General features: G+C 37.4%; 1 protein-coding gene across 2 annotated transcripts; it reads right to left on the minus strand.

Annotated features, from left to right (window-relative positions):
• Positions 1-14812: 14812 nt before the first annotated feature.
• Positions 14813-16468, minus strand: LOC111395745 (small ubiquitin-related modifier 1-like). 2 transcript variants are annotated; one of them, XM_023021878.1, is made up of 3 exons: positions 16285-16468; positions 15443-15592; positions 14813-15168 (listed from the first exon to the last, which is right to left on the minus strand). In XM_023021878.1, exons 1-3 carry the CDS (start codon positions 16360-16362, stop codon positions 15103-15105), a joined length of 294 nt encoding a protein of 97 aa, XP_022877646.1. In that variant the 5' UTR covers positions 16363-16468; the 3' UTR covers positions 14813-15102. The 2 variants fall into 2 exon arrangements, with proteins under 2 accessions (XP_022877646.1, XP_022877645.1); XM_023021877.1 differs by having other exon boundaries at positions 14813-15223.
• Positions 16469-23399: the final 6931 nt, after the last annotated feature.

The following is a 23399-nucleotide window of genomic DNA, read 5'->3' on the forward strand; positions in this document are numbered from 1 at the left end:
GGCGCGACTTAACGGTCAAACGATGGTTGTTGACCGTTAAATCAAGCGCCAAACCAAGTTCACTGCACATCGTGTATTGGTAGCGCGGATGCTCGCCTTTTAGAAAAGCGCCTATGATATTGAAATATGTCTTCATTCATTGAATAATGTGATAGATCCCACTGCGATATAGATCAAAGCTTGACACTAGTACAATTGATATCATTATTTTGGTAATATAGTATACTATTCGTAGTATATTGGCAATTTATAAAGTGTACACGAGACGAGACATGAACCTGTCAGAGAATTTAAATAATTAGTATTCCCCTATGAAGCATTAAGGTTGACCAAATTAAGTTATAGCATATATTTGAGCCAGCCAACATGATAGCCCCGTAGTCCTATGAACAATTTGACGTCATTTCCGTTGAAGGAAATACTCAAACCAACGAAATTCAGTTTATCATTTTCATGATAGATAAGAGCTTGATTTATTACTTCTATCCGTTCTTAAGCTTTAGTTGATAAGACCAGTTAGATATGTAATTCTAATATCATCTTGTAGATTGGTAATATCATCTTGTAGATTGCCATGATAAGGAGGAGGAGCATCAACTCCAAATTAAAACCTAGGTTTGAACTTTGAAGTTGTTGACACACAAAAAGTTCAGCCCAAGTAATGAAGTCCAATTGGAAGATCCCCAAAATCAAATAGCCTAAAGAACGACCCAATCAGGCAATGCAGGATAAAGGCCCAAATAGGGAAGCCCATGAACGCGGTAATACCATCGCCCAAAGTTGCAAGTCGCCCAAAATTTGAGCGAATAAATTGCCATGTAGTCGCCCAGAGCTGTGACCCTACTCTCACCCAAACATTCGAGTCCCCCAGCATCTTAGCAAACTTAAGATGTTATGGTTACCCAAAAGTGCAGTTAATGAAGCAGTTATTGGGTAGTCCTATCACTTTCCACGATTCAAGGAATTCAATTGAAGACGGTTGAACGACAAAAGGTAATGGCAGCAGTTAGAGAAGACAGTTCCATGACAAGTTGGCTACTACGAGGAAAGTGGGTAGTTATAGAGCGATCAAACAGTTTTTAAGCGATTGATCACGAAGAGATCATCCAGAGAGTATAAAAGGAAAAAAGGATATAGAGCAAATGACCCCGAATCAAACACTCTCAAACAGAGAATATGTAACTTTAAATTTCTTAGTTTAGATTTAAACACTTCTTTTCAGTAACTCGTGTGCTTACACCCCTTGAAGGCATTCTGTTTTTATTTTCCATTTGTAAAGTCATCGCCAATAAAAACACCCCTTTTTGGGACTTTGCCTCAAGAGGTTTGTTCCTTACACAATCGTCTGATCCCTTTTTTAATTGTTAGCGACTAACCCACGCGAAACAATTTGACATGCCCAGTGGGACAGTGGTGTTTGGTGTTGAAGATACAAAAGGTAAAACAATATGCCTCAGAGATCCGATAAGGAAGTAGCAAGTCAGGGAGGAGTCCAGTCTGTGATCGAGCGATATGAGGAGTAGCATAGCTCTCCACGAACAGATGGACAGAATCAGAGCAGTAACAGTCGTTACGAATCAATGACAGAGTTGAGTTCTCGAACTATGCGTGCACTACTTGGAGAACTCACACAAGATATCGTTGAACAAGTAAATCTTCGAAATATTCATAATATGGAAAGATTTACCCAGAATGGGAATGCACATTATGACAACATGGCCAAACAACTGAATACTTTGAATAAAATAATGAATAAGTTAGTAGGTCAAATTTGTCAACCATTATGTCTCTTGCAAACCACTTTCAAACTAAGATAATTGTGGGATATAATCCCCCAATCCTAAATCCAAGTCAAGGGGTAGAACCACATTTCAGTCCCTCTACTTCAAACCAAGGGGATGGTGTAACGCCAAATCAGAATAATGGTAGTGGTACGTCTAACTTGGGGGGTAATCCAAATGTAAGAGATAATGTCCTAAATAACGGGCAGAATACCCCACGTGTTAATGAGGGAATAAATGTTCAGGCTAATGGTAACAATGGCCCAAATCATGGTAACTTTATTCCTAATCAAGGACCAAATATTAGGCCTCAAGCAAATCAACCGGTCAACCAACCTGTAGAGATTCCATATGACCCCAACGTCATGTTGAGGAATCAGATTATGAAAATCGTACAGGACCAGATAACTTTTGGGGTACGTCTTTTTATTAGGCCGACTTACACAAAGTCATATCCTAACTGGATAGACCAAGCTTATCCATGGTCTAGAGGGTATAAAGTGCCAAAATTATCACTGTTTACCGATTTAGGGGAGGTGTCTACTCTAGAACACATATGACGATTCACACTGAAAAGTGGTGACGTAATTGATTATCATAAAATGAGGCTTTTCCCTAGTTCATTAATAGGAGTAGCTTTCTCCTTGTTCATCAATTTGCCAGCGTACTCTGTTCAAATATGGCAACAATTGGAACAAGTATTCCACGCTCAGTTTTATAAGATTGAGTCTGAAATTACTTTGGCCGATTTGGCGAACCTACGTCAAATGCCAAACGAATGGGCAGAAGGTTTCCTCCAAAGGTTCAAGACAGCAAGAAGTAAATGTTTTGTACCTCTGCCCGAAAAAGAGTTTGTCAAAATCGCTCAAGGTTGTTTGAGTTTTGATTTGAAAAAAAATTCCAAGACAAGGAATTTCCTGACCTTTTCCAATTGAGCGCGAATGTGATTAGGTATGAACGATTGATAAGAGAAGAAGAGCAGATAAAAAATTCTAGCAAGGGGACTTATTATAAAGACCCAAATTTTGATGTTCATATCGTCAATAACGAGTCATACGATCAAACCGAAATATGTTTGGCCGAATTAGTCAAAGGAGACACGTATACTTGTCCTATAATGGCTAAACCTAGACCATCGGGCAAGGATGAGCCTATGAAAGATGAAAATGTAAAAGCTAGAATGTTCTCGTTCCATGTAACCAAAGCTGACCTTATATTTGATAAATTATATAAGGATAAGCAAATAAAGTTGAGGGATAAGCATAAATTGTCAAACCCTGAACAAATTAAGGGTAAAAAATATTGTAAGTGACATAAAGTATGGTCACATTTGACTAACAATTGCTTATAGGATGCCATTGAATCAGGACGAATTACGTTCGATGATAAGAAGAGGATGGCAGTGGATGAATATCCTTTTCCCCAGCCACTTGGAGTGAATATGGTGACGTCTGGTTTCAAAAACAAGTTGCCAAAATTCAAATTGGTTATAGATGATGGAGAAGAAGACCCTGGACCACATCCCAGTGTCTTTGAACGTATTAAAGGGAAGGAGCCAAAAAAGGATGAAGACGTCTTGTGTTCAAAATGTAAAAGAAAAGTGAGTGGGAAAATGGAGAAACCAGGAATATGGCAGCATCCCCATCGCCCTACTTTCTTCCCAAATGCTCAGTCTGGTAGAGGGCGAGGTACATCGTTCTACAAGGGACCGCCTTTTGAGATGCAGTTCAGGCCAGTAAATAATGGGAGAACATTCAGGCCGCAATCTCGCCGACCAAATGTATGACATTCGTTCTAGTATAATGCAGGAAAGGCAATACCCTTCGACGAGATGACTAGAACCCAACAAAGGCGTTTCCAATGAAATTGTGGACGAATGATGAGACAACAACAGGGAGTGTCACGTCCTAAGGCGCCTAAATTACTCAAGGTAGCCAATCAAAATATTCTCAAAGATAGTAAAGAGACTGGTACAGATGAATCAATGAAAGAGTTGCCAGAAACTTCTTCTGGGAGATCGAAGTTTGAACGAGACAGAAGGGATGGAAAAAATCCAGATCAGCCCCTTACTATTAAATTCGGTACGTTACCTCCTATTATGGCTAATAACTATTTACTAGCCAATGAGTTCAAGAATAAAGAGGAAGAAGAAGAAAGAGAGGATAACGAAGGAGAAGCATGCGTGCTGGAATATGAAGAAGACCAGACTTCTAGAGATGCCTACAATGGTGAGGAAGATGATGGTATGACAGACATTGAAGAGGAAATCGATCTAGAAGCAGAAAGAAGAAGGAGAGGAGTATCGTACAATACTCTGTTGAAGCAACTACATCGAGAGGGAGTTCGTGAAGTAGATTTATTGCGAGAACCATCTGGGTGTTCTTTCGATTTTTACATGCTGTACGGGACGCCCAAAAGGAAGAAGAGAGTGCCTCACTCCGAAAAATATGGATCACCTCCAAGAATAATGCCTCCTCCCACAGGTTGGGTAACGGACGAGGAAGCATCAGAAAACAGTAAGAAGGAAATTTAGAAAACAGAGGCTTAGTGTGATATGCTACACGTTGACTTATCACAAAATGATAACTCGACAGAGAACAAGCAGGAAGTAGAAATAGAGGTTGCCGAAAATGTTATTTTTAAACGGCCAGCCATGAAATTGACTAAACATTTGAGGCCGTTGTACGTTAAAGCTCTAGTTAACGGCATACCTGTGACAAAAGTGCTTGTCGATAATGGTGTAGCTATAAACACCATTCCATCTAGGATGATGAGGAAATTTGCAAAGATAGAAGGGGATATGATTCCAACAGAAGTCATCCTTACAAGTTTCAATGGAGGAGCAACTGCAACTAAGAGAATTATGCCATTGGACATAACTATAGGTACAACTACTAGGACCACAGTCATCTTTGTAATAGATGGTCCTACTAGTTACAACGTGTTATTAGGAAGAGATTGGATACACGAAAGTCGTTGTCTACCCTCATCGCTCCATCAATGCCTGGTTTTTTGGAATAATAAGGGTGAAGCAGAGGTGGTGCAGGCCGATTATAGGCCTTTTGTCGTAGAAGCAAACTCAGTGGAAAGGTTCATGTACGAAGGAAACTATGGACCTGTCAGAGTAGTCCAAAATGGGGAAGAAACTCAGATTGTCGCGCAGAGTGAAGAGCCATTTTCAGTGGACGCACTCACTGAATGTTCAGTCAGATGAGGCCAAATATAGTGGCCCTAGAAGAGCCAGTAATTGACAAAAGAATAAGCAAGGAGTCCTGAATGAGTTCGAAGCAACAAGAGAAAATGGCTGATATTCAGGCCTTCAAAGCCAAATTAATGGCTTTCAATAAAGAATGCAAGGACAAGACGAAAGAAGAGGTAGCCCTGAAAGCGTTGAAAGACAAATTAGCAGTATTCGAATTGGAACAAAGTATAGGCCGAGAAGTCAACAAGGTGGATTGTTTAGAAGAAGAAGTGCTTACAAGAGAGCTGGACGATGGAGTAATGCGGATCATCAAGCCTGGATACGCTCAAGCACAAGACCCTCTGATTAAAGTAAATATTGGCAATGAAGGAGAAGATCGTCCAACATTCATCAGCCAGATGCTCGATCAAGAGGTTAATGATAAATTAAACGCTTTGTTAAAGGAGTATAAAGATTGTTTTGCTTGGGAATATGAACAAATGTCTGGTTTAGATAGAGACTTGGTAGAACATAGATTACCAACTAAGCCTAATTTTAAACCTCATAGGCAATCTCCCAGACGTTTTGCTCCTAATGTACTTCCTGAGATTAAGAAAGAGATAGAACGATTATTAAAAGCAGGCTTTATTAGAACAGCCAGATATGTCGAATGGTTGTCCAATATCGTGCCAATACTAAAAAAGAATGGTCAACTAAGGGTGTGCATAGACTTTAGGAATTTAAACATAGCCACACCCAAAGATGAGTATCCAATGCCCACGGTAGATTTTTTAGTAGATTCAACTACCGGACACGTCATGTATTCTCTCATGGATGGGTATTCAGGATATAATCAAATTTATATAGTTGAGGAAGACATACACAAAACTGCCTTTAGACACCCTGGGTCTCTAGGATGTTTCGAATGGGTAGTCATGCCTTTCGGTCTGAAAAATGTAAGAGCAACTTATCAATGGGCAATGAATTTAATTTTTCATGATATGATAGGCAAATTTGTTGAAGTGTATGTAGATAATATAGTGGTCAAATCCATTAAAGAAGAGGACCATTTCGAACAATTAAAATGTTTATTTGAGCGAATGAAGCAATATAAGCTAAAGTTGAATCCCTTGAAATGTGCATTTGGTGTTAATGCAGGAAACTTTCTTGGTTTCTTGGTACACAAAAGAGGGATTAAACTTGATAAAAATAAAGCGAAGACCATTCTAGAGGCCAAACCACCTAGCAACAACAAAAAATTGCAAAGATATCTAGGCCAAGTAAACTTTTTAAGACGCTTTATTTCTAACTGTGCAGGGCGAACTAAAGTCTTTTCGTCACTTGTAAAGCTGAAAAATCAGGACGAATTCGTCTGAAAAGAAGAACATCAAAAGGCTTTTGAAAGTTTGAAGACATATTTATCAAGTCCACCAGTGTTGGTGTCACCAATCCAAGGACGGCCAATGAAAGTGTATGTATCGATTGAAAAAGAATCAATAGCTGGAATGGTAGCGCAAGAAGACCAATTTGGTAAAGAGAGGGCGATTTACTACTTGAGTAGATGGTTAACAAAATGTGAATGTAATTACTCTGCTATCAAAAAATTATGTTTTACATTGTATTTTATATGTACAAAATTAAGGGCTTATTTACGGTCCGTAACCGTTTATTTGATTTCTAGAGTAAATTTGATTATATATATGTTCTCTCTCCCTATTTTACACCAAGGGGTAGGCCTCTGGACGTTAGCTTTATCAAAATTCGAAATACAATACATACCCCAAAAGGCAGTCAAAAATCAGGCTTTGGCTAACTTTTTAGCCGATCATCCATGCCTTGACATGCCTGAAGAAATTGAATTAGAAATCAATTCGTTCGAGCTAAAATCTCAGGTGATGTATTTCGATGGGTCAAAAACCTCTAAAGGTGTAGGAGTAGGAGTAGGAGTAGCATTGATAAATCCTTTAGGGATTTGCTACAAGTTCGCATTCACTTTGAATAGGATGTGCACCAACAATCAGGCCGAATATGAAGCCTTAATCGTGGGCCTAGAACTAATGATAGATATGAGGGTAAAAAATGTAAACATTAGAGGCGATTCTCATTTGGTAATTCACCAACTGATTGGTGATTTTAAATGCCAAAGTGATTCCATCATGAGTCAATATGAAATCGCCCAAGAGTTATTAAAAGAATTCGACCAAGTAGAACTTCAATGTGTCAATAGGATATATAATGACGTGGCAAATGAGTTGGCCCAGATGGCCTCAGGGTACTCAAAGGTTTTAAATTGGAAGTCTACTTGTGAGTATAGAACAATATTGCTCGTGATCCAAAGAAGGGCGAGAAGAATTGAACTTCATTGCATACAAGATGGAAATGCAATGGATTGGAGGGCAGAGATTAAGGAGTTCCTTAAAGAACCTAATAAAAGAGATGGTAGAAAAATGAAGTTGCGTTTGCTAAACTGCGCGCTGATAGATGAAGAGTTGTTCAAGAAACACTCTGATGGTATACTGCTAAACTGTGTAAGTTTGCAAGAAGCCAGGACGATCATGGCTGAAGTGCACGAAGGGATATGTGGAGCTCATCAAGCTGGTCAAAGGATGAGATGGTTAATTATTAGGAGTGGATATTTTTGGTCAAAGATGGGAGAATTATGCGTTCAGTATATAAAGAGTTGTTTAGCATGTCAAAAGCATGGTCCAATACAAAGGGTGCCAGCACGAGAGATGACACCTATTATTAAACATTAGCCGTTCAAAGGTTGGACGATAGACCTGATAGGGAAGATTTATCCCCCATCATCCAAACAACATACTTTTGTTATAGTTGCAACCGATTATTTCACTAAGTGGGTAGAGGCGGTACCTTTAAAGGAGATCATTCAGAAGAATGTCATAGAATTTATCCGTGATCACATCATTTATAGATTTGGAATTTCACAAACTTTGATGGTAGATCACGGGACATCTTTAAATGGGGATCAAGTGAATAAAATCTTGAACGAGTTTGGAGTTAAATTAGTAAACTCCACACCATATTATGCTCAATCCAACGGGCAAGCAGAATCTTCTAATAAGATTCTAAAAAATATCATAAAGAAAATGATAGATGAAAATGTCAGAAATTGGTACGAATGTCAGAACAAGGCCTTATGGGCTTATAGGACGTCGCCTCGGTCAAGTACCAAAATTACTCCTTTCCAACTTACTTATGAACAGGAAGCTATTTTGCCTATGGAAATCAACGTGCAATCGATCAAAGTGTGTTTGCAACATAAGTTAAGTGATGATGAGTATACCGAATCATTAGTTCAAAACTTATTAGAGTTGAACGAATTAAAGTTAGACGTCCTAGATAGATTGCAAGTTCAAAAACGAAGAATGACTAAATTTTATAATAAAAAAGTTATTGCCAAGTCGTTCAGCCTGGGCGAACTAGTTTGGAAAACAGTACTCCCTTTGGATAGCAAAAATTCAAAGTATGGCAAATGGTCTACAAATTGGGAAGGACCATATTAGTGAATAATGTATTGCCTAATGGAGCCCATCATTTGGAAGATTTAGACGGCACCAAGCACATGAAGTTCAGTAATGGCAAATATTTGAAAAAGTATGTTCCTTCCTTATAGGAAAGTGAACAAATAAAAGCGTAACCAAATCGCATTGAACTATAGTAGAGTAAAAAGGGTCAGAGCGAAATACGTTCAAATAAATTTCTTTATTATCAAATGTTCATTACAAAGCTGCGAAATACAAGATGCTAAATGCTCTATAAACTACAATTAAGAGCAAACTAATCTTCCGGCCGATCGTTGAGTAAGAGGGTCTACTGGCCTTGATCACCATCCTGATCGCACTGCTGCAAGGACAAGCAGAGAAGTCGAGAAGCACTCTCAGCAAGCAGAAAGGAAGATGAAGCGCCCTCACATCGCTCGCTGCAACGACGGGCAAGGAGGCTGAGAAGCATTCTCAGCAAGCAAGGTGGCCCGCAAGCACCCTAAAAATTGTCTTCCATCATTGAACTCCTTGTAGGAACGGAGACGATGGGAAGAACTTTGCTGCTGGCCAAAAAATATTTCCTATATCTCCCATACCAAAGGTGACATCAAGAAAGATGGCAAAGTGGGCGGATCAGATGATCAATTTCCATGAAAAATGAAAGTTTTGGATTGATTGTCCAAAATGCCAAGCAATGACAGCAAATTGGTTTTTTGAAGAAGAAAATGGAAATGAAGATGGAAAGTATGAAGTATACGTGCATTTATAGGGGATGAAGGTGAAAAGACAGAATATGAGCAGCCATATTCATGTCTAGTAAATGAGATTAAGTGGCCCAAAGTCGGGCAGAAATATCAAGAGAAAGTGTGCAAAATTTTTTGCATAAAGCAATTAAATGTCTGAGCGATTGACGATTAAAAGACGAACGTCAATAAATACACAAGAGGCTAAAATATTTATTCATTAAGAATGATGGTTGTTATATCAGTACAAGGTTACAAAGGGAAAGTCAATACGAAATTACAAAAAGAAAAAGTTAAGGCATTATATATCTTAATTACAATTTGCCCCATACCAAACGAATTCTTTCCCTAAGTCTCCCCCAGTTCTCGCTCTGCCGAGAAGAAGTGATATTCAATTCAGCCACAACATTATCATCAATTTCCAACTTTTTGTACTGCTCGACCAAAGACTTAGTTCGCTCAATTCCTTAGGAGGTATTACGCTTTTTAGCAGCCATTCTCGCCTTGCAGTCGTCCATCTTGGCTTGAAGCTCCTTCATCTGAGCAGCCAAACTAGTCATCAAAGAGTCTTCAATCATGACTTCGGAAGAGATTTCTTTCAACTCGTCTTCAGCTTTGTTGATCTCCAGAAGTAAAGACTCTTTTTCAGATATGGTACGAAGATAATGAGTACTTTTGGCCTTCAGTTCAACATTCTTGGCCAGCAAGGAGAGGACCTCGGAATGGACAACTTTCAACGTCACTTAAAAATCAGCAGAAAGATTGAGCGACGGAAATGTCAGTGCTTGCTCCAATTTCGCATTCAAATGCTCAAACTTATACTTATGCTTGGCAGCACTAGCCTTACCGATGTCCATATCCATGAAGGACACATACTCAAATATCAACTGTTTGAGGAACTTCATATCTTCCTCTGAAAAGGTAGGACAACTGGCTGAAGCAGGGCGAGATGTCTTGACTTGCCCCCAGGAAGTGAACAAGTTTTGAATGGAACGCACAATTTTATCAGCATCCTGCAAAGAAAATCACCAATATTGAAGGTTTCCACTACACTAAACAAAGTGGAGGTAAAGGTGAAGCAAAGATTACCTCATCAGCAATCTTGGAAGGTGGCATATCCCCAGCCAAATCTGCCATCTGTGGCTCCACCATTCGTGAGGACTTCCCTTTATCTAAGCGAGAAGACCTTGCCGCAACGGGTAGACTCATGGGAGCATCTGCAAAACTCAAAAGGCAACAAATCAAAACCAATAGCACAAGCAAAGGTAAAGCATCAAAAAATAAATTACCTTCTGCTTCAACGTTTGGGGGGTCAACGCCCTGGGAAGAAGGTGGCTCGTCCATTGGTTGTGATGAAGATTCTGGGACTGAAGATTTCTTTTTAAGCGTAGTCCCTTCATCAACTGGTTTGGACGAAGCAGCCCCAGCAGAGGATGATGGAGCAGGAGCTGCCAACACTAAAGCCTTCAAGGGAGAGGTTGAACTTTTCTGAGAAGTCCAAATAAACTATCAGCACATAGAAAATTTTCAAGTATGGAAATATATGCTTATGAGTAAACCAATTTAATTACCTTCCTCCTGACGATGAGAGGGATATCATCATCATCATCAGCATCATCCTCTAAAATGGGAGACGATGAGGTTGGCCGTTTGCGACTTGGGACACTTTTAGCTGCAATGGGCTTGGCAAGAAGAGAAGTCGATGGACGGGCAGATTGTTTAGCACGAGTAGAGGAAGAGGGACTCCTAATGGACACAAGAGTGACCAAAACAGGAGAGGTGGAAGAAATGTTTGGCTGGTCCAGTGAATGGAAAGCATGATTGGCATCAATCACGAACAATCTACGCTTCACTGACGGCCAGAGTCGTTTAAAAAGGGGATGGATGGCACGGTTAGGATTGAAGGGGACTAATGAAAAGCTGCTCGTCAAAAGAATATTGCGAGCATTTATAGCCTCTGCCTCTGCCTTATTAATGGTGTGGAAGCGGTCTATCAAATTCCTTGAATAGTAAGGAGGAACGGGCCAAGTTTGGCCAAAACCATGTTCTCGAGCAAAAAATTGGGGAGCATATATTTCTACCCCAGCTTTGGAATTGGTGCCAGTCAAAATATCATGGAACAACTTCCTCCCGGTCAAAAACTGAATTCAAACGAACAAGGAAGTGTTCGCACTATCCAGAGTGGATGGAGGTTGCAGATAATCTGAAGTCAAAAAGGGAGGAAAATGAAAGAAGGAAAAGATTGAATCCAAAGTATAAAAGAATGAAAAAATGTCCCTTCTGGACATATTTATAGGAGTCAAGGGATCAATGACTAGCCCATAGCAGCTAGCAGAAGGACTAGAAAAAGATGGAGTACCAAGCGATGGAAAATAGACTCTCAACCACATTTGAGTGAACCAAAAAGGCCCACTGCCAGTGGGAGATACACCATTCTTCAATTGGGAGTGAAGAGAAGCCATGCTTCTATAGAGGACGGCTAAAAAGAAAGAACACAAATTCAGAGACCTACCACGCGCTAATTTGTTTGCTATGGGTAAATAGTTCATGGAGGGTTTTATGCTTGGCACACACAAAATGTATTTACAAAGCCAAATCAGAAAAAAGGCCACTCGCTCAGTATAGAAAGGCTCAGCGCTCAAGTGGTTATGAAGGGTTTGCAGGCTTGAATAAGACTCGGTGAGGCCTCTATCAAATTTTAGGGCGACACCAGAAATCAAAATATCAGGAAAAATGGTATCGCCCAAAGGTGGCAGATTTACTAGGGCCCCAACATCCCTTAAGGTAATGGACATGGGACCAAGAGAAAAAACAAAAGTATTATACTCAAAAGACCAAAAACTTAAAGCAATTGGAAAAAGTGTTGGGTAAAAAATAGGGGGTTGAAGAGAGATTTCTAACAAATCAAAAATCCTAGCATTATAAAAAATTGCCTTAGTATGACCATGGTCCACAAGGCGAGCATGCCATCTACGAAAAACGACATCAGATTTAAGCTAAGAACGACATCAGATTTAGGCTAAGTGCAAATACTTCTTTCGCTAAGTGGCTCCAGCGGCAAAGAATTTAGAAACGGAGGGCATTGAGTACAAGGGAACAGGTGACCGACCGCCGCTTGTTCGATGGCCTCGGCATTGTTGAATAAAGGACCTAGATAGAACTCATTGAGTTCGACATTAGCCGGTGCAAGGAAGTTCAGAGTTATATATGGCCGAGTAAGGAATTTCTGAAAGTCTTCGAAACTGAAGGAGTCACCAGACTGGGATTGTGAAGCAGCCGTTAGGGACGAAATAGAGTTTTTCAGAGTTACGTAGCAGAGAAGCAAGGAGATGAACAGTAATATTGTGAGAGAGAAGCGCGAAAAAATGAGACGTGATTTAGTGGTGCAATGAAATTGCGTATTTGGGAATTATAAGGATTCGCAAACGTCGCACCTTTTCAGGCTATGGAAGAAAACAATGATTGAAATTCTTGGGAATTTCGAATGTTGCTGGGAAACACAAAGTGAATATGGCAAAAATTAATAACTGGTATTAATTCTGCCATATTGGGGGGTAATTGTTGACACACAAAAAGTTCAGCCCAAATCAAATAGCCCAAGGAATGAAGCCCAATTGGAAGATCTCCAAAATCAAATAGCTCAAAGAACGACCCAATCAGGCAATGCAGGATAAAGGTCCAAATAGGGAAGCCCATGAACGCGGTAATACCATCGCCCAAGGTTGCAAGTCGCCCAAGATTTGAGCGAATGAATTGCCATGCAGTCGCCCAGAGCTGTGACCCTGCTCTCGCCCAAACATTCGAGTCGTCCAACATCTTAGCAAACTTAAGATGTTATGTTTACCCAAAAGTGCAGTTAATGAAGCAGTTATTGGGTAGTCCTATCACGTTCCACGATTCAAGGAATTCAATTGAAGACAGTTGAACGACAAAAGGTAATGGCGGCAATTAGATAAGGCAGTTCCATGACAAATTGGCCACTACGAGAAAAGTGAGCAGTTATAGAGTGATCAAGTAATTTTTAAGCGGTTGATCACGAAGAGATCATCCAGAGAGTATAAAAGGAAGAAAGGATATAGAGCAAAGGACCCCGAATCAAACACTCTCAAACAGAGAATATGTAACTTTAAATTTCTTAGTTTAGATTTAAACACTTCCTTTCAGTAACTCGTGTGCTTGGGCCCCTTGGAGGCATTCTGTTTTTATTTTCCAATTATAAAGTCATCGCCAATAAAAACACCCTTTTTTGAGACTTTATCTCAAGAGGTTTGTCCCTTACACAATCGTCTGATCCCCTTTTTAATTGTTAGCGACTAACTCACGCGAAACAGAAGTAATCCCATTTTTTTAATAAATACACATCTGCTTATTACATCATCTTTTAATCTGATTGATATCTGCTCATTGCTCAACTCAAGTTACTTTACACTCAATTTCACGTTGCTAAGTTATACATGTTTAACACTTAGCAAGTAATATGTTTGTCGTCATTATTTTTCTGTGTATCTAATAGTATTTTGTATTGAGATGAATTTGCTGGAATGCTGTTATCTTGTCGATAACTTTAATTGTTGTTACATTGTGTACTTATTGTTAAACGTTGTTGTCTTACCTTTAAAGGAAAAATAAATAAATTGAATTGTAGTTGTGGTGTTGAATTGTCTGATGCGTTATCGACGTGTCCAACTGCACTATTTGGCATCTCCGATCCGTGGGCACTATTAATTACTTCTCAGATCCTTCCATGTCTACAAATATTGAAATAAACTCGTGGAACTCGATAAAAACAGAATTTGTTGATCATAAACCACAGGAAATAATTACACTTTAATCCAGTAAAGAACATAAAATAAAATAAAATAAAATAGACATTCGAATAATAATTAAGTACAAGTAAAGAATGGGCAGTTGCAAATGGATCCTATGCTCCGATAATGATGAAAGACGACTTCAAGGCCGGGCTCAACTTGGCTGACGGTTAGGTATTCTCTGTTTTCTGGTACTAATGATCAGCAAAATGAGGAAAGCTGCATCGTTTAAATAGAGGTTTTGTAGCCGGTTGATTGATGCGAGGAATTTGCATTATCTAGAAACGAAAATACAACTCCTGATTTGTGTAAAAGAGAAATGCTTCAATAGGCTGAGTTGATCAAAGAACTATACATCTATAACCACTAGATACAGGGGCGGACCTACTTGATGCCCAGTAGGGTTGGCCGCCCTCACCCAATTTTCAGATTTCCAATTTTTCTCCAGGTTTTTTGAGGTTTTCAGATTTTTTGGTTTCGGCGGTAAGGTTTTTTGGTTTTGCTCCACTGAACTTCCATCCTGGGTCCTCCCCTGACTAGATAGTTTATCCATGAGATTTTGCCCTTAAATTGTTATCTTCCAAAGTCAACTAAGTACACAATTTTAAAGAAACGAGCTTTAATATTTAGTCTTTTTAGCATTTACTTAAATATTAACTCTCTGTTTGATTTAGCTAAAAATTAGAATTTCAGTAAATTTTAAAAATTCTTCTTGGACGCCCCTGTTGGAGTTGCACAAATTTGAAGTAGGGGAAAAAAATATACAAACTCTGAAATTTCTAGCAGAGATTAGCTGTAACTGTATTCATAACAACCGAGCTGACTATACATGGCCACTCACACATGCAAGTGGAGTGGTGAATTTATTTTTTTTAAATAATCACCCACCCACCCACCTTGACATGTGTCTAGCCTGTACAGAACAGTGAATTATTCTATTTATAAACAATAACTTCTGATACATCCACAGCATCACCGAATCATCTTCAAATTTAAAGTGCCACAATGTAAACAGTACATAGATTGCAGACTAAATGCTAGAACGGTTTACATTCACGACTACTCGTTGAAAAGACTGAATTGTAACTAAGCAAGAGCGCCTCCATCACAGTGAGTGAAAGCGTCGATCTGATCACCATCCTTCATTCCCAGCTGTTAACAGAAATCCAGAAATTACACTTGTTTGGGTCATGAAGTCTAGCCATGTCTGTGTATATGTGCAATTTATTTTGTTAGCCGAAATTAAATTTAATTAAAAATTGTAATTCCTTGTTAAAGTTTAAGCGTCTTTAGACGAGTTATTTCAAAATGATATCAGAACAAACTTAAAGCCTCCTTTCTCTCATTTATCGAAAGAGTCTACATGTCAATTTTTTTGGCATAAAAATGAATCTGATCTACAAGTGAGGGATGAGAGAAAAAAGACCTCATTAGGAGTTTGCTCCCCTTTGATGCGATCGCCATTAAGAAGAAATTCGAAGTAGACGATATCACGATCTCGTTTATCACAATAAGCATTCATGAGCTTCTTAAGTTGTGTGGTTCTCTTAATCCTGAAAAAGACTACATCGGCCTCCTACATATAAAGTGGCTATATGAGAAATATTCATGAACTAATGCATATCAAAGATTGTGAAACATAAAATACTCTGAAAATATTATTGGCAAAATTGGAACTAATTTTATGAAGTTTTCAACAGTACCTTAATCTTCTATTCTCCAAAAGTTCTAAATTCATTTTCAACGACATATTTTTTCAATAAAATAATTTTACTTTTATTGGAAGAATATATTGTCGAATTTGAGTTTGGAGAATAGAAGATTAATGTACTGTTGAAATTATTTTCCAAAAATCTATATCAAACATACCCTAATCAATATTGGACTCATTTTCCAAATCTCATTTTTCCTCGAATTCATTTTAAATAGCTTATTCTGCCACTATAATAAGGGCTAACTTGAATCCATAACTTTTCCACGCCTTTTAACCACACATTCTTCAAAAAATAATCATAATTTACAAAATAAAAATCTCTACCAAATAGAGGCTTATAGTACTTTTTTTTTTCCGTGTTATCTGACTGTATATATATGCATAAAAGTATAAAGGAAACCAAACAAACTCAGAAAAATCAAAAACCATAAATATTCAAATGAAGTTGTTAAAATCGATTAAAAAATTATTAATAGAAAACCACAGGAAAGAATTGCGTTCTTATCTTGTAAAAATAGGAAGGGGCAAACACAATGTAAATATGAGTGACGCACCTGGCTATGGACTCCGATATTGATGAAGGATGAATTTAAGCCGGGCTTCTTGCCTTCTTCTTGAGCCAGATTTGCCATTCTCAACTTGGCTGACGATTAGCCGTTCTTTGCTTAGTTTCTTAATGTACCGTGCCTTAACTCTCTTTAGCAGATAAGAAACGCTTCCACTTCTAGAGAAGGGGATGTATTTAAGAAATATACAATTACTTTAATTACATATAATTATTAATAATTAGGACAAGTTACGAGAACAAATTATTGGCCCAGTGGTGCAAAAGACAGGAGTGAAGTTATCTCACGTCTTGCTGACAGCCGCAGTGTGGGGGTTCGATTCCTGAGACATGAAATTTGACTCGTTGTAGGCGCAGTATACAAATAACTCTTGTTCCCTGGCCTGTTAGGACACATCCCGCGATTTACCTCTCTCACAAAACTCTAGGGATGGGACGGTGGGGGCCCTCAAAATTGGGGTTCAGCCTTTTTTTTTTTTGAACAAATTACTGGCATGCGGCAGAGGTCCTTTCAGACCTTTCCTTTGTATTGTGTGTAACATATTAAGGCATGTTTGATAGTTATTATGAGAATTAATTTTTTTTATCGTTAGAGAGAAAAGTGAGTTTCACTCGATGACGAACGCAGATATTTGGAGTTAGTAGGAACACAATAAAACTTATAAAAAAAAGTTACTAAAAATAATATATTCGATATGTTATTACAATTGTTCTCTACGCATTCTCACATTCTATAATTATATCATTTTCAATACTTTAGACACAGACTCATGTTTAAAGCACTTTTTTATACCTAATACAAATATCCAATTAAAACAATCAATTCGAGTTAAAAAATAATCCGTCTATCAATAAAACATATTTACCAATGAAAATAATTAATTCAATTGTTGTTTGGTAATGGAAGGATTCTCTTCTTTCTGCGTGGTTTTGGAGTCTGTTCCAAAAAAAAAAAAAAAAAAAAAAAAAAAAAAACCATTTTGAAGCTGGTGGGTTACTTGACCCACTAGGACCCAATGTGTTTGCCAATGGTTCCACCTATTAGTGAAGATGTGAAAAAAGACAATTGAAATAGTGAAATAACAATCAAAAATTTAATTTTTTTGGAATGAAAAATTGCTACAAAATGGAGGCTAAATTTAAATTAATGGAGTATTTTCCTATTGGATAAATCTATTTATAGAATAACTAGACTATATTTTAATTGTATTAAATGTTCATAATATTTATACATTATCATATTCATGATTTAAATTTTTCTCCCATCGTATTCTTATTCTCAAATTAATATAAATTATTCTTGATTATGATTTATCTCTAAATTTTTCTTAAGATATAGTGAAAAGACTCATTTGTCAATTGTATATTTAAATCAGCAAAACAAATAACAATAATGTTAAAATGTGATTAAATATTTGACCCTCATTTTAAAGCATGTTAATAATATTTTTGAATGGAACCCATGATTAGTGACAATATTTTTGGACGAAACCTATGATTAAGGACAATATTTTATGATTGATGAAGAATGAGAATATGATTAAAAAAAAAATTAAGGATACGAGTGTGATAATGAATAAAGGTTTTGACATTTAATATAATTAAAATGTCGAGTATTTATAAAAATGATATAGTGTGAATATAACAACCATTTTTTGTTCACCAACTACAATTGATAGGTGGGGTCAATTTCCATGAAACTTTCAATCTCGTTGTCAAACCTACTATAACTCGTATATTCATCATTTTGGCTCTTAAATACAACTTATGAGTTCGTTAGCTTGATGTCAACAATGCATTTTTACAAAGCTTTCTTTCCGAAGAAGTATACATTGATTAGTCTTCAGGCTTCATTCATGAACTCTCTTACTAGTGTATATGTTGAAAATATGAAAAGACTGTAAAGAATGATCTCTATGATATTCTCTCAATTACGAGTAGGATTATTTTCTTTAGTAGTTGATTGTGTAATTATCACACAATATTTTCTTTTAGAATTATTTATAATCTTATAAATAGGGCATTCTACGTTGTAATAGAAACATAAGTTTATAAAATACAATTTATAATATTCTAACATGAGCTAAACCTATAAGCTTTTATTCTTTGACGAGTGGCCTTATGCCGTTCATTCAGTCAAATTTTCTTGTTTTGATTAAATGTCCATGTTTAGTCAATTTTTTTCTTTGTTCTGTCTAGTAAATTCTTTTTCTTTTTTTTTCGTGATTTAATCTGAATTTGAACTTAAGATTAATTCAAATTCTGTTATACGTTGACTATTATTGTTGCTTCCTTCTTGGAAAGTTGATTTTCAAGAAAATCGAGAATTATCATGTTTTCTTCGTTGAATTTATTCTCATCACATCTGTACTTTTGGCCTCCTTGTGCACCAGGGTTCTTGTTTCATCAGTATTTCCTTCATATATAAGTGTAGTACTGATACTACCCATGGACTATTCGAAGTGCGACTATTAAACATGTTCTATCTTTGCCTATCCAGTTATTAAAATCATTTGAGGTTCTTGTTTTGACATTGTTCGTTATACTTGTAGGTTTCTCCTTCAAGTCTTAGTGATTGTTTGATTACATTGGTGAATGATGATTTTTTATTCTTATCAACTTTGAGTTTCTTGTTTGACTTGGTTAACATACAAGTAATTTTGAATTATCATTCGATCATTGGAAGAAAAAGATTTGATTGGATCTATTTAATTTTCAAACTCAATTCTATTATCACTACACCATATTGAGTTTGAGAGAGGGTATTGAAGATACGAAAAGATTGTAAAGAATAATCTCTATAATAGTTTTTCAATTGTGTAGGATTATTTTCCTTAATAGTTATTATGTAATTATCACATACTCTTTCATTTTAGAGTTATTTATAACCTTATAAATAACGTCTTCTACTTTGTAATAGACACACAAATTTATAATATTCTAACAGTGTATGACTTCAAGAAAGTTGTATTGATCTCAAATAGGCACCTCCGGCTTAGTGTATGGAGGTTAAAAGTTTTCTCCCCTCTATGGTTTTGCAAACTCCATCTCATCTTTCTTTTCATTAATAATTCTATCATTATCTACTTCTTAGCTTATATCATCAATAGCAATGATAGTAAGGTTGTCTCTAGTTACATTGATGTACTTTCTCTTTGTTTCTCGATCAAATATCTTGGCTCGTGATAAGTGTGTTTTTGTACACTTATTTAGGTCACAAACATGACTTACTTACGAGCAAAATAATTTAATCGTGACTTAATCTCGTTACATTTGTGAATTGTAGGGAACATCGATGAACAAGATGGAATTCAGGAGAAAAGACGCGAAAAATGACTAAAATGACGCAAAGTGAAAGTTCAGGGACCAAGGTGCAATTATCCAAAAGTTGACCCGATGAACAAATCAAGAAATTGATTAAGCCAAATGCCAATTAATGATATCTTGAGATGATGGAATGGAAAGAATGAAGAAAAGATGCCAAGAAGTGAAAGATTCAAGTACAAGGACTAAAATAGACTTTTTCCAAGTTGGTAGCACTATGCGACCCCTCTATGCGGCCACACAGAAGCAAACCGAGAATTTTTTCTCAGTAAATATTTACTCTATGCGGTCGTATAGAGCAACTCGGAGGCAAAACCCGTAGTTTCCTTATTCCACCGAAACTCTTATGAAAACAAGATTTTTAGGGTCCTGTATAAACAAAAACTTGACCAGAACGAAGGGGACGCCGTTTTGACAAGAAAAAGAGAGATTTTGAAGGAGAAAACGAAGAGAGAACAAGAGGAAAACATCGCGCTAAGTGAAGATTCGATTGAAACTTGATTCGGGTGATGATGTTTCTTCAACTATTTTTGTATTTTCTTCTTTTTAGCATGTTAGGTTAGATTTCTCATTGCTAGGAGATCGATGAACCTTGCAATACGACGTTTGATTTTTGATTTGGTTATTTGACATATTTAAACGCATATTCCGAAATTGAATGATTTATTACGTTTTTATTTCCATATTATTATTATGCACGTAATTATATGATTTTAGTAGCCTGTTTTATGCATTCGAAAGAAGGAAAATAGGTTCGACATAGTATAAATCATCATAGGGTCCGATAGGGGATAGAAATATATCTCCTTGCCTTGTGTGAATTGTTAGATATTCATGAAATCATAATGCATTCCGGTATGTTAGTATTCGTCATAGAGATATAGTCAAATCACATATTGGGGTAGGTTTGACATTGCTCGAAAGAGATTGCTAAATTAAAATAAGAATATTGATTCATCTTTTGTGAGACTATGTGTCAAATTTACACGATTGAAAATTGAACGGGTATTGTTTGGGAATTCGTGATCTTAGTGCGTTAGTAAATTCATTAATTCCATAAATTCTCGTAGATTGTGTTCAAGTCATTTTGCATTTAATATAATTCTCTCATTCATAATTGCATCAGAGTTCACATCTTCCTTAGTTAAATCATAATACATCAATTTTACATTCGTGTTTCGGTTAAGGTCATAATAGGGTGATTTGAACTAATTCAATCCTTGTGGGATCGATACTTGAACTCATAGTTCATTTTACTACTTGTTAAAAAACCGTACACTTGTGGTGAGTTTTAAATCGAAAGAAATAATTTCGTAAACAAGTTTTTGGCACCATTGCCGGGGATTGAAATTTAGTTTAATTTTATCTATTGTGACACTAATTCGAACTTACCTAGATTAGTAGTAGTTAACTTACTAGACTTAGTTATTGTTTACTTTAATTTAATTTTGTGTTATTTTGCTATCTTAGAGCTTGTATGCAAAGATCACCTGATAGAAATTTGGTTCCCATTGATCCAGAGATCGAACGCACATTTCGTCACAGGCAAAGAGAAGCAAGAGTTGCACAACAAATGACTAACAATCAAAATCGTCCGGTAATTCAACTCAAAGAAGGCGCGGGGGTTGAAGATGAAGGGAATATAGTACTTGGGGACTTCATGGCACCGTTGGTGGTCCAGAGTCAATCTAGCATTGTGTATCTTCCATTTGGGCAACCGAACTTCCAGCTGAAAACAAATGTGATTCAACTATTTCAGAATGGGTATCAATACTACGGGATGGCTAGTGAGAACCCACATACATACATATCCCGATTTCTGGACATGTACCAACACTTTAGTGACCAGGGTATCTCAGACGCTGCTATAAGACTGTGATTGTTTCAACATACCTTGCAGGATAAAGCACTTGAATAGCTAGATTCACTTCCCGTCGCAAGTATCACCACTTGGAACGAGCTAGCCCACAAATTCTGCACCAAGTTCTTCTCGCCAGCTAAGGTAGCAAAAATGCGGCATAACATCTCTATATTCAACCAAGGCGAGTCCGAATCATTTGAAGAGGCATGAAATCATTTCAAAAATATGTTAAGGAAATGTTCTCGGCATGGCTTTGATAAAAAGACGCAAATTCGATTTTTCTACACTGGAATACGTCTATCCTTCAAGAGCATGGTGGACTCATCATTCGACGGATCTATCTCCACAAGAACAATTGACGGAGCATGGGAACTGTTTGAGAGAATGGCTATAGCTTCAGCCATGTGGTCTACAGATCGAGTGGTTCAAAAGAGAACGTCGAGGGTTTATGAAGTATGTACTTACTCAGCATTATTCGCGAAGATAGACTCCTTGTTCCATAAGGTTGAGAGTATTTCACAAACCGCTACTGCAAAACAAGTCAAGAAGCCAATCTGTGAACAATTTGGAGCAGACCACAATACTGTCAACTATCCAATTCTCACACAGGGGGTTGAACATGCAGATTTTGTGCAATGGGGTCAACGCCAACAGAACAATCTACAATCGAAAACCTTCAATCAGGGCTGAAGAAAACACCCAAACTTCTCATGGAGCAACCAGAATCAAAACAGACCAAAAGGTCAATATCAGAAGCAGGATAAAAAGCCATTATTAGAAGAGATGTTTGAGAAATTCATGGCAACGACTAATCAGTACATGGAGGCCAAAAACCAGTTTATGCAAAAGACAGATGCAACTCTCCAAGACCAAAGTGCTGCAATAAAAAATTTGGAGACGCAAACAGGATAGATGACAATTTTCATGACAGGTAGAGCACCAGGAAACCTACCCAGCAACACTGAAATCAATCCTAAGGAGCACGCAAAGGCTATAACAACCAGAAGTGGAGTACAACTACCGGAGATACATGTAAAAAGACCGGTAGTTTGCAAGGAATCAGCACCAATTTAGGATGACGAGATTGTGGAACAGACTGAACAAACAACAGGGGATGTTGTCAAGAAGAGTTCCACTATATCACGAGGTACAGCTACCAATTCTATCAACCCTCATGAGCCATCTATTCCATTCTCGCAGAGGTTGAAAAAGCACAAATTGGATCAACAATATAGTAAATTTCTTGAAGTCTTCAAGAAATTACACATCAACATCCCATTTGCTGACGCACTTGTTCAAATGTCGAGTTATGCAAAATTCCTAAAGGATATCCTCTCCAACAAGCGAAAGGTAGAAGAAAACGAAACAGTGATGCTAACTGAGGAATGCAGTGCCAGAATCCAGAAAAAGCTGCCTCCAAAACTAAAGGATCCAGGGAGTTTTACTGTACCTTGCACTATTGGAAATTGTCATTTTGATAAAGCTTTGTGTGATTTAGGTGCAAATATTAATTTGATGTCTCTCTCTATTTTCAGGAAACTCAGCTTGGGAGAAGCTAAAGCCACAACAGTCACCTTACAGTTAGCAGATTGATCCCTTACACATCTAAGAGGGATCATTGAAGAGGTGTTGGTAAAAGTAGAAAAGTTCATATTTCCAGCCGATTTTCTCATCTTAGACATGGAGGAAGATAAGGATGTTCCACTCATATTGGGACGACCCTTCTTAGCTACTGGAAGAGCTATTATCGATGTTCAGAAATGGCAGCTTATATTGAGGCTTGGCGAAGAACAAATCTGTCAACGTGTTCAAGGCAATGAAATTTTCCACTGAGTCAGACAGCTGTTTCTAGATCGATGTAATTGACAGAATAATTCAAGATACATTTCGGTTACATCATCCTTCCGATGCATACGAGG

Source organism: Olea europaea, chromosome 6 (genome assembly GCF_002742605.1).
Source record: "Olea europaea var. sylvestris chromosome 6, O_europaea_v1, whole genome shotgun sequence".
Taxonomy (NCBI): Eukaryota; Viridiplantae; Streptophyta; class Magnoliopsida; order Lamiales; family Oleaceae; genus Olea; species Olea europaea.

Bases quoted from the DNA above. Each gene is read 5' to 3' on its own strand.
- LOC111395745 (XM_023021877.1), bottom strand. From the start codon at position 16,362: ATGGCAAATCTGGCTCAAGAAGAAGGCAAGAAGCCCGGCTTAAATTCA. The intron at 15,593-16,284 runs GTGCGTCACTCA...CTTTATATGTAG, and splicing joins ATATCGGAGTCCATAGCCAG to GAGGCCGATGTAGTCTTTTT. The intron at 15,224-15,442 runs GTCTTTTTTCTC...ACATATACACAG, and splicing joins GGGAGCAAACTCCTAATGAG to ACATGGCTAGACTTCATGAC.